The following is a 12584-nucleotide window of genomic DNA, read 5'->3' as shown; positions in this document are numbered from 1 at the left end:
CTAATCTGAGCCTGAGAAGGAGCCAGAATTTACCAATGTACATTGCCAAAGAGCCACAGTAATATGTCAGCTGCCCCATATCAGCTCCCCACTCCCAGCACCTCCCACCAACTGGCAGCCCTGCCGATCAGCGACTCTCCCTCCCTCCCCACACCTCCTGATCAGCTGTTTTGTGGTGTGCAGGAGGCTCTGTGGGGGATGGGGAGGAGTGAGGGCATGACAGGCTCACGGGAAGGAGTGGAGTGGGGGCAGCGTCAGGGGGTGAGCAGTGAGCACTCCCTGGCACATTGGAAAGATGGTGCCTGTAGCTCCAACCCCGGAGTTGGTGTCTATACAAGGAGCTGCATGCTAACTTCTGAAGAGCTGCATGTGGCTCCAGAGCCACAGGTTGGCCACCCCTGCACTTGTGACTTCAGTGGACAAGTGCCAAATTACACCTACTGGTGATCCAACCCTGGGTCTGTTTTTGGAGTGTGAAAAAACATCCTTTACATACTACAGTGTTTAGCTGTGATGTACTTAGATTAGAGGCAGAGTCATTTTAACCAGTTTACAAGTGCCATGGTTCAATATGTGTCCATACACCAGTATTTCTGTTATCATACCCATGTTTGGGCATCCACACTTGCCCCCCTAGCTAACCATGTATGTTTCAGTTTGTTTTGGGCAGCTGTCTCATAGTGCCTCAGCAGAGGAGAGAGTACCTGAGCAATGTGGAACCAGGTACAGGAAGCCAACTGTATGTCTGTGTAGACCTCTGTAAGAGTTGAGACACTATTACCTGTAATAGTTACTGAGATTTGACTATGTTGTATGACAGTCTGGGCAACCTGATCTTTTAAAACAGATTAACCCTTTGAAATGAAGCTATTTTGATAGGCCTTCACTAGTGCTTAGAATGAGTTGCTACTCAGGTGTGGGTGGAGCACGCCCAGTGCAGGGATCTCACACACTTGGAAACTAGCATCACTTGCTCTTTAATGCCTAGATTTGGAGCCACACCCCTAGTAGCTGAGCCAAAGAATCATTTCTTTTGCTAGAGACTTGCACACAAACTCTTTCACTTTTGTTTTAGCCAGTGACCTGCAGCTACCTTAGCTAACCCTGGAAAAAAGTCCAAAGGAATCCATATAGAAGAGTACTTCAGAGTGGGATCATCGAGAGATCTTGCCTATTAGGCTTATATCCATAATGCCTCCAGCTACTGCAAACAAAGTGGCTACACTTCCTCCCCCAGCAACACTGAAGAGTCACAACTGAACCCTTTGTGTGCAAATTAATAATAATTAAAAAATCAGTAAAAAGAACAAGAATACCTGTGGCATAAGCTCAAATAAATTTGGTAGTCTCTAAGGTGCCACAAGTACTCCTGTGCTTTTTGTGGATACAGACTAATACAGCTGCTACTCTGAAACCAGTGATTTGTTTCCTGTCATTTACTGTAAACAACAATCCACCTGGAGATGCAAAGTTGTGAATGTGAAATGGAGAGTCTGTAATGGAATCCAGTATTGATTTGCCTCCCGATGATTGCAGCTGGGTCCATGTGCCGTCAACAAGTGGAAGAATGTTCCCCCTGTTTTATCTGAAACACTGAAGGCAGTGCTGATTGAGCAAACAGGTGAGTCCTCCTCAGCTGGCGATATTTGTGAAATGAGGCCCTGTGAGGTGAATGCAGTAGGGAGAGGCACCAGTCTGCTAATTATTTATATTTTGCCATGAATGCGCTGACATTGAGGAGATTTTAAAGAGCTGATTTAAAGTAAAAAGGGTACAAACATTTTGGTAGTTCATATACCTCTGGGCTTCTTTAGTCAGAGCTTCCCTTTACACTTAGGCCTGGTCTACACTCCAAAGTAGGTCCACACAAGTTGACTTCTGCTGACCTATTTGTTTATGCGTCTACACTCAAATTTGTCCCTGGCTGATATAAGCGCTCCATTATGGCGACATGGTAAAACCATCCCCAGGACAGTGAACTATGGTCGATGTACTGAGATCAACACAGTGAGTGTAGACACTGCATGACCAGTGTCGACCCTAACAGTTCTCCAGCAGCTGTCCCTCAGTGACTAACACCTTGTCACAACTGTGAACTCCGCTGCCCCGTAGTCATGGAGACCAGGAGCTACACCCCCTTTTCCCTGCCCTTCAAGACCACTACATATTTTTGAAATGTCTTTTCCTTATTGCCCAGGTTGGTGAGCACACCTAGCAGTTGTCCCTTGTTGCGAGCAACTGCCCAGCTGACCATGCCAACTCCATGCTCTAAACATACTCCTACCTGGAGTAGACAGGAGATGTTGGATCTCCAGGGCCTGCGGTGAGATGAGGCTCTGCCAGCACAGCTTCAGACCTGTTGTAGAAATGTGGCATCTATGGAAAGATTGAACAGGAGATGCAGGCAAAGGGATATAACAGGAACCAGTAGCAGTGCCGCAAGAAAGCAAAGGAACTGTGGCAGGCATATCACAGGGCCAGCAAGGTCGACAACTGATCTGGTGCTGAGCTACAGACCTGCTGCTTTTACAATAAGCAGCATGCCATACTTGGCAGAGATCCCACCAGTCCTCCGCAGACTGCCATAGCTACTTCCAAGGAGCCTGAGTCACAACCCCCTACTAAGAACATGTGGCAGAGGGAGTGTGTGTGGGAGGGGTCCACTACAGTCCAGCCAAGCACAGATGAGCCTGATGAAAGGAAGGAACCTCGGGTAAGTGCGTGCATGCATTTTTCCTTACAGTTTTTAAATGTAAAGATGTTGCCCAGCCCAACACCTAGTTAGCAGGACACAGGTATCGACCTGTCATCGTTTTACTCATACGAGAAGAGGTAGTGGTACAATAACCAGATATAGAGTTACCTGCTTTTCATTCTCTTGTAAGTTTTTGGATGGGGGTGCAAGTGGAGCAGTTTGGTTGCGTACACAGGGATGTATCTTACATCCTCCTGAGAGATCTTGATGAAACTATCATGGAGGTACACTGACTCCTGAAGGTTTCTAGAGCTGGCTGCCTTATTTCTTCCTGTGTCGTAAGACACTTTCCCATACCACTCTGCAATAACTTTGGCAAGCATCATTGCAGCCAACAGGCTAGAGGCATAAAGGTCCAGGCAGCTTTGGGACACTAGCTGCAGCTGTGCTGTCTGTGCCTTTGTTACTCTCAGCAGTTACTCCCACTGGCTGTTGAAAATAGTGCCAGTACTCAGTGCCATTATCCTATACTCATACTCATGCAAACAAGGGGCCCCGGCTCCACCAATGTTCGGAGCTGGGTCTCTCCCCTGGCCCTGCCTGCCACCCCCGAATGCTTCCCCCAGAGCATCCCTCAGCCCCCACCTGTTGCCCCCGTGCGCCTTCCCCGGCCCTGGAGTGTCCCTGCCTCAAGTGGGCGGCTGCTCTGCCGCTCCGCTCTGTGCTCTCTTGCTGCTGCCGCTGCTATCTACAGCACAAGAGTGGCGCCGGTGGCAGGCTGAGGTGGCTGCTGCACCTGCGAAAGGGAGGAGGCGCACACATGATTGGCATCCCTCCCCTCCCCCAGCACCCACCAGGAGGCAACGCCCAAGGGGCTTCCGGGAAACGGAGTCTGGACCTCTCCTGAGCAGCTGCTGGGGCTTGAGTGAGTGTTCGACTATGTGATCCACCCCCCCACACACCTGCAGCCACCACTCCTGCCCCACACTGGGCAAGGGACAGCCCCATCCCCCATGAGGCTATAGTGATGGGCAGCAGGCTGCAGCAGGGGAGGAGGCCACATGTGATGGCAGCCCCCTCCCCCACCGGCACCCACTACAGGGGAGGTGAGGGGGCTTCCTGGACCTGAGAGGGGCCTTGCCCCTAGGAGCACATGCAGTGATGGTGCGGGGAGCTCACTTCTGCTGTGGGGGAGAGGGCTGGGGAGACTATGGCGTCCTCTCTGGCCCCAGCCCTGGGGCAGCCTGCCTACACTCCAAATTCCTCATCCCCAGCCCCACCCCAGAGCCCTCATCCCAACCCTGTGCCCCCACCCTGAGCCCCCTCCTGCACCATGAACCCCTCTTCCCCAGCCCTATCCCACAGTCCTCACCCCTGCATCCCAACCCCCTGCCCTAGCTCTGAGCCCCCTCCCACACCTCAAACCCCTCATCCCCATGCCAGAGCCCTCATTCCTCCCCACCCCCCACATTCTGCAATATAGGGAAACTGTTAAATGCTTACTGTTTCCAGGAGATGTGTAGCAGGAGATGATTAATGGCCCTACACACTTCACACTTGCATGAAAATGGCCCTCACTGTGGATGTGCCAACTCCAAATTTCTTACATTATTTTAAAAAATATATATTGGCTTACAAGGCAGGTGTGTCTTGGGGTAGTGGTGGTCGGGGGGACTTGGACCCGTTCTGAGAACCACCAAAAAATATACAAACCTGCTGTGCCTGTGCCGGGGGACAGTAAGAGCAACCACAGTTTCACATACACTGATCTGTGAGAGCCACGGCTGGTGTATGTGGAGCCAAAATGGACAGGAACGTTTGCTGCCTTTCTAACATTAAAGTTCAGTTCCATTAATTTATGTTAGAAATTTGTGTTATGTTTTTTCAATTGCACATTGGGGGTTTTTGCACTGCTTTTGTTACACAATAAATTTCTATATATATGTAAAAAACCCTCAGTTTTATTACTTCACAACATATACTGTGGATTGGCTAGTGCTATTCTAATCATCCAGTACTTGTAATTTTACAAGAGCACAGAATTCATAGGTTCAGTGAAACACACAGTATGATAATTACAAATGTACAGCAAGAACCACATAATTCATAGGTTCAGTAAAAGACACTGTATAATAGTCATAAATGTAGACAAAGCACTACATAATTCCTAACAGTCCCTAAAATTTCAGGGCCAGCCAGAGCACAATCCACCATATCACAGCAATGTAGTGCTCTTTAAAGGTCTCCCTCAGCCACATAGCTTCTCAATGATTCTTGTAATGGTCTTTTTGTCTGGCTGTTCAAAGTCGGCAAACAGCTACTGCATCTCTACCCTGGTGGCAGTTTCTCCCCCATTACCTCACAGGTATTCTGCAGGACATAATAAGCAACTATAAGTGTTGGGATATTTTTCATGCTGAGATCCAATCTTATGAGTAAACCAGGCCAGGGTTCCCACATTCAACTGTCATTCTGCATCTGCTGAGTTGGTATTTGAGTCTGTCTTTTTTGATGCACAGCTTCATGAACCCAGGGAGCAAAGGGTAGATTGGGTTCACTCAGAATCACTATTGCCATTTTGATATTGCCAATGGTAATCAGCTGGTTGGGAAAAAAAAGTCCCTGTTTGCAACTTTCTGAACAATCCTGTGTTCTTGAAGCATCAAGTAGCTTCCCTGACTAGTCCACACTGATGTCAGTGAAGTGTCCTCGGTGATCCACCACCAGTGCTTGCCTAACCGTAGACGAGTAGCCCTTTCTATTGATGTACCCTGTGGTAAAGTGGACTGGTGCCAAAATAGGGGTATGGGTATTGTCTATTGCCCTACCCCATTTCAGGAACCGTATTGCTGCAAAGCCATCCAATATGTCCTGCACATTTCCAAAAGTCACAGGCCTGTGTAGCAGGAGATGATTAATGGTCCTACACACTTGCATGAAAATGGCCCTCACGGTGGATTTGCCAACTCCCAAACTGATTTCCCACTGAGCAGTAGCAATCAGTGCAAGCTTCCACAGTGTGATCGCCACTCACTTCTCAGCTGTTGATGCAGCTCTCATTCCGGCATCTCTGCCCTGGAGGGCTGGGGTGAACTCTGCACACAGATCCAGGAACGTGGCCTTGCATATCCAAAAGTTCTGCAGCCACTGCTCATCATCCCAACTTGCATTATGATGTGAGCCCATCAGTCAGTGTTGGTTCTCAGGCCCAGAAGCAATGCTCCACCATCTGCAGCTACTGCGTGAATTTCATCAACAACCTTGAACTGGTTTTCCTTATGTCCCTGAGCAATCTGTGCTTGAAGAACTCATCATGTCCCCTGTTGTTGCAGTTCTTCGTGAGGCGCTGCAAATACCAGCAGATCATGCATCAGGTACCAATGTGAGATTTCTAAAGATAGCTACAGCATTCAACCCGGGATTTAACAATTTGAAGTGCCTTCCAAAATCTGAGAGGAATGAAGTGTGGCGCATACTTTCAGAAGTCTTCAAAGAGCAACACTCCGATGCGGAAAATACAGAACCTGAACCACCAAAAAATAAAATCAACCTACTGCTGGTGGAATCTGACTCAGACGATGAAAATGAACATGCGTCAGTCCACTCCGCTTTGGATTGTTATCAAGCAGAACCCGTCATCAGCATGGATGCATGTCCTCTGGAATGGTGGTTGAAGATGAAGGGACATATGAATCTTTAGCACATCTGGCATGTAAATATCTTGCGACACCAGCAACAACAGTGCCATGTGAACACCTGTTCTCACTTTCAGGTGACGTGAACAAGAAGTGGGCAGCCTTATCTCCTGCAAATGTAAACAAACTTGTTTGTCTGAGTGATTGGCTGAAAAAGAAATAGGACTGAGCAGACTTGTAGGCGTTAAAGTTAATCTAACTCTTCTATTATTAATACTTTTAATTTTTTTCCTTCTAGTATGATTTTCACATCTCCTTTTCTATTGAAGACACTTCTTCCAGTTACAATTCTGTCTCTTGTCAGGTTGTACGTGTAACCCACACACCTCCTGGGTGTGGTGTTCTGTCCCATCTGGTGGCACCGAGACCACTTAGAGAGAGATTAATGAGTCTGCTACAGCCTTAGCTAAGGGCTGTGTGGCTTTTAGCTCATACACTAAAGGCTCATACACTAAGCTCCAGAGATCCCAGGTTTAATGCTACCCACCGTCAACCGGGGTCTGTCAGTGTTACATATATTTTTCCCTTCAATGTTTTTCCATTTGGTAATTTTATGTAACTACAATCTACTTTCCCTTAGTCAAGCCTCTCCCATCTTTGTAAATCATTTGTCCTTCCTTTCCTCTGTCTTTTCCTCGTATTACCCAAATATCTTCCCATCTCTCGCCTCTCCAACTCTTTCCTGGTCCCCAGGTCCTTTCTTTCCTTGGTGGCCCAATTCCTGTGATGATTGGGGACTGTGTGAGATGTATCCAGTGAAACCCCCCAAAGGCTGGGGGCAGGGATTTCTTTTGCTAACCATAGCATTGGGAGAGGGAGCTCATGGCACTGGATGTTTCCCCTCTGAAATGGGGACTGGCGGGTCTTGTTAGTCTTTGTCCATCCCCCACAGGCGGCAGTCCTGAAGCTGACTATTTCTTCTTCTGAGAAGGAAAATTGTCTGAGGGACACCAGTTACAACTGACAGCTGTGCATTGGTTGGCGTTCAGCTCTGCACTATTCCCACAGAGCACTCACTGCTGTAGGTGACAAGATAAAGGGATGGCAAAACAGCTGCCAATTTCTGTGCAGCTCCATTTATGAGATTTCTTGCCAGGGAGAAATGGCCATCAGTTTCCCTCTCCAAGTGACCCAGAGCAGTGGGAAGGGTATTGAGGAAGGCAGAAATGAGAGGGCAGGAAGAGAGATCTATCAAAGAATAGTCTAACAACCTATGCCTAAATGAAAGGCTGTGTATTATGGTATATGTTTAGCTGTTTCCTAATACTAGAATTCATCTGGATTGTTTGTTGTGTACAGATGATGTGCAACTGACGGATACAAAAATGCTGCTCTATTTGTAGATATTGGCCCTGACATGTAAAGGGGCCCCTCAAAACAGGCTCTGTCCTGGGCACTGTTTTGCTCTTGTGATAAACTCCAGGCGTTTTCTAAGCCCTTAGTTGACTAACTTCCCATCAATCTATGGTTTGTGCCCACAAATTAGGTAATTAGGCAAGTGTTATGGATTGCACCTGCAAAAATACAGCGGCTGCCTCTGAAAATTAGGCTTACCATAGCTTAATAGGAGAGGAGCCCTTTAGAAGAACATTAAAGTGAGAATTGAGTTAAGCCCAAAAAATGCCACCACTAACCCAAGCTCTGTGAAACCCTCTGGCTTGTCCTAGTTAAAGATTTACCAGAATGTCCTTCTCAGTCATCTCCAATACTGGAAGTCCCACTAATCTCAAGTTCTACAATGAGACTTTTAAAAACACATGGCCCTAAAGCAAGTGTGTCGAACTCGTTTGGAAGAGAGGGATGGATTCCATGTTTGATAATGATGTGTGGCCAGGATATCAATTCAGAACTTCACACACCCCTCAATCCACAGAGGATCTCTCACTGAGATCAGGGGGATGTTTGTACAGAGAAAAATGGGGAGAATTCTGTTTATGTGTAGTAAGTGAACTTGTCTTTGTTATTTATCTAGCAGTTTATTGTCAGATTCAATATCCCTGTGTGACAACATACCCCCATTTAGGCCACCATTACTTTTGTCCTTTGTTCCTCTTCTTTCTCCATCTTCCCTTCTCCATCTTTGCGCAGGTCCACTGTTGTTCCCTCTGCATTTCCTTCCCTGCAGCAACTACCAATTCCTACCACCAAGGGCTTCAGTCCCACCCCTATTCCTATTCCATCCACTAAAATGATCCACATTGGGATAGTTAATATTGACATTGACGTGCCATCATTTGTGTTCAGAGCTGACGTTCCAATGAGATTAACAGAGGGTAGGGGGAGTCCATATGTCTGAGCCATTGCTTCAGGCTGTCTTGCAGACTCAGAGAGACATCATGACCTCAGTTTATACTCAGTTCATATTTGGAAAGTTCTTTCTGAAGCCATGTGAGCAAGAAACTTACTTTTTTCAAAATGGAAGCTTAGCTGCTGCATAACCTGGTTATGTCTAAATATATATATCATGGAGGTATGTTTAACACCCTTCCTCTACAGGGACCATATATATTTGATCGCTTCATTCTCTCTACCTTTTATAAATGGGTCATCCTAGAGTGTAGGATCTTTGCACTAGGGCATCTCTCTTCTTGTAAGTTTATAGCATCCGGCACAATAATGCTCTGATCCTCAGCGAGGTGTCTGAGGGTCACCCATAAAATAAATATTCATTAATCAGACCAATAAGCGGAGACTAGGCATGTACAATTTAAATAATAAAACTGATGTTAACCAACAGTGTGTGCTGTGGAGCAAATTCTGATTCAGCTGGGCAAAGGCCTGTGGCAGTCATGTACTCTGTGTTGAGCCATTGCTGCAATCCGATTAGATTTAAACAGCTGCTTGAAACAGCATGAACTGCAGCAGTCCAGAGTGAAAACAAAAGTGCAAATAATTAAAATAATTATTTTTTCAAAGCTGGAAAAGGAGAAATAAAAAAAAAAAAACTGAACATAATCACAAGCAGCAAGTTCACAGCAAAGTGGCTAGTGACATTGGCACATCCCCATATAATTTAAATAAGAGACTGGAGTAGGTTATCATTACTGTAGTGGAATCTTTCTGAGATTTGCATCCCAGAGCAGCTGGGGCCTAACATGATCAACACCTAAAAATTTCACTAATTTTTTTCAGCTGTGATATACAGGCAGAAGAAAAGGTTGTGCCCCATTTAGATATCAGCACCTCAGCATTAAAGTAAGACATTTTGCTCTTGGAGCTTCACAAGGTGGGCAGAGTTAGGAGACGGTGGATTCAGACATATTTCCTACATTTGATGAAATCTTTTTGATTATTTCAGCAACTGAACTCATTGTATCGTTTGTAACAAATGGATTGATAATAGGTGTGTCCTGCGTTGAGTGGCTCAAAAACAGAAAATTAACTTTGTGTGAAATGATCTTGACTAGCTTGAGCACCTTCAGTTTTTTCCTACGTTGTGCAATATTTATCAATAGTTTCCCCTTTACATTATATCAAACGGTGAGTGCAGAGTGTGAATTATGGAGAACCATCTTTATGGTTTCGTTAGTAAATATTAACCTTAGGCCTGGTCTACACTGGGGGTGGGAGTGTCAATATAAGACACGCAACTTCAGCTACAGGAATACCGTAGCTGAAGTCAAAGTATCTTATCCCAACTTACCTCCCGTCCTCACCGCACGGGATCGACGTCCACGGCTCCCCCGCTGACTCTGCTACCGCCGCTCACTCTGGTGGAGTTCCGGAGTCGACGGGGAGCGTGTTCGGGGATCGATATATCGCGTCTAGATGAGACGCAATATATCGATCCCCGATAAATCAATCGCTACCCACCAATACGACGGGTAGTCTGGACGTACCCTAAGTCCTAAAAAGCCAGCTCCTTGCTGGCAGATAGAAAATTAGAGAAAAAGAAGAAGAGCAAAACAAGGAGTTAAAACAACAAATGGAAGGTGTAATTATTTGAAATACCTCCTTGTCTTGTCATTGGCTGGAAACAAGAAATAAAATTGAAGGATTTCAGGAACAAATTAGTCAGAAAGCTAAAGAGAAGCTAAGATGGAAATAATAGGCTAGGAATCTCAAAATGGGGAGTACAACAGGTTACAGCAGGTCCAAGACTAGAGAGGGGGAAAAAATTTTGATGGCACCGTTTGGATGTATCTAACTACTGCCAATCTCTGGTTTGCCACCTGGCTCAGTGTCTTTTACTGCATGCAGATTTCCAACTTCAGCTGACCCCTCTTCTTCTGGCTGAAGATGAGACAATCAGGGCTACTGACACAGCTACTCGTTGTCTCCTTGCAGGCCGGTGATGCGGGGTGGGAAGGGGCAATTGCCCAGGGGCTCCGAACCCTGTGTTTTGGGGGCCCTATGGGCCGGCACGATTGGTCAATGCGGTCGGTCCCAGAAGTGACAGGTCAGTCCCAGAAGTGACTGATCTGTCACTTCTGCCCCAGGCCTCACACCCCCCTAGGGATGGCCCTGGCCTTGGGGCCCAGAATTGCTGTTGGTGGGCCTGTCTCCTTGCTCATTCTGTCCCTTCAGCAGAGTGTGTATATAGCCAGTATTTACGCAGCTCAGTAAAGACTACCAGGAAACTTACCACAGTGGAATGTAGATATAAGGATACTTCCTCCATTGGCCTCATTATTTCATCCATGCTTGGAACATACATACACTTCATTATATTTTTTTAATTCATCCATACAATTGTTAGTCACTTCTCTGTGCAAACATATCAAGAGGATGGAAAAAAATGCAAGCAGCTCCAGGGAGGCCAGCAGTGAGGCTCATGACAGTGCTGTTACATCTCTGAGCTCTTTCCTTTTATTTTATATTGTTTATTTTGAGTCATGAGGTCTATTTTTTTTATCAAAAACATTTGCTGTTGGCAGCCTTTACTTCATTAGGTTCTGTGGAGTGATTATGGCTGCTTATCCCTCTGGGCACTCTGTTATCCTGATTTTAGGCAATCCGAAGATGAAGAAAGCAGCAATGAGGGCTCTAAACCATGTCAAGTGCAGGCTGACAGAGGAGACTCCATAAAATCTCCCATGACTAGAACCCGCAGAAAGAGATCCATGGCTATATTGTGTAATAGGAGCAAATGCCTCAAATAGAATGAATAGCAGTAGTCCAATCTGAAAATGAAGGAGCAATAATTAAAATCAATAATAATAATAAAAATCAGGAAAGAAGATCAATAGAAAAAAGTTTGTGAAGCTGGTCACAGACAGTCACTGCACAGAAATGAGGAAGTGGATATACAAATAAAAGGCAGGAGAAAGGATTAGATCATCCCAAATGTAATAGAATCTTTCTGGGATTTGCATCCCAACAAACACAGGTGAGTCTTCGAAGTTCAATAGCTGAAAACATCTCCTATCTCACTTTCGGCTGTGATACAAAGGCAGGACAACACAGGCCCCAATAAGTTACCAGAAGCCTGGCACTTCAGTGAAGAGCTTCAGAAGCTGGACAAGCATTAGTGACCACAGGCAGAACCATGCTTCCTGCAACTATTATTGGTTTGATCATTTTAGGAATTGAGTTCATTACAGGGATTATAGCAAACGGATTGATAATCATTGTAAATTGTACTGAGTGGATCAGAAGCAGAAAACTGACCTGTTGTGACATGATCTTGACTAGCCTGGGCATCTCCAGATTTTTCCTACAGTGGACAATGTTCATTTACAATATCTTCTTTGCTTTATCTCCAGTGATGAATGGAGAGTGTGCCATACAGAGAAACCTCTATATTTTTAGCATGTATCTAAATACTCTCAGCCTCTGGTTTGCTACGTGGCTCAGTGTCTTCTACTGCGTGAAGATTGCCAACTTCAGCCAACCTCTTTTCCTCTGGCTGAAGCAGAGAATATCAGGTCTAGTGCCACAGCTACTCATGAGCTCCTTGCTGGTCTCCTTGGTCACCTGTCTCCTTTCAGTCAATGTCATAGGTAGAAAGTACATAGGCAATTCAACGAATAATCTGTCGGGCAACACCAGAGTGGAATGTAGCTATAATGTTAATTCATCTTCTGGTCTTGTTATTTTGTACATGCTTGGATATTCCTTTCCTTTTTTTATATTTGTTGTTTCTGCAGTACTGTTAATCACTTCTCTGTGGAGACACACCAAGAGGATGGAGAAAAATACAAACATCTCCAGGGACACCATTACTGAGGCTCATGTCAGTGTAATTAAAGGTC

At 45.7% G+C, this 12584-nt stretch overlaps 1 protein-coding gene across 1 annotated transcript; it reads left to right on the top strand.

The window, feature by feature from the left end:
• Window positions 1-10527: 10527 nt before the first annotated feature.
• LOC123366677 (taste receptor type 2 member 5-like) lies at window positions 10528-11418 on the top strand. The gene is given in 2 exon segments (XM_045010322.1): window positions 10528-10681; window positions 11090-11418. Coding segments are annotated over 2 exon segments (483 nt in total).
• The last annotated feature ends 1166 nt before the right edge of the window (window positions 11419-12584 follow it).

The sequence above is a fragment of the Mauremys mutica genome, chromosome 3, assembly GCF_020497125.1.
Source record: "Mauremys mutica isolate MM-2020 ecotype Southern chromosome 3, ASM2049712v1, whole genome shotgun sequence".
NCBI lineage: Eukaryota > Metazoa > Chordata > Testudines > Geoemydidae > Mauremys > Mauremys mutica.
Note: the sequence above shows the minus strand (reverse complement) of the source record. Positions and strands in the feature narration are given on the sequence as shown.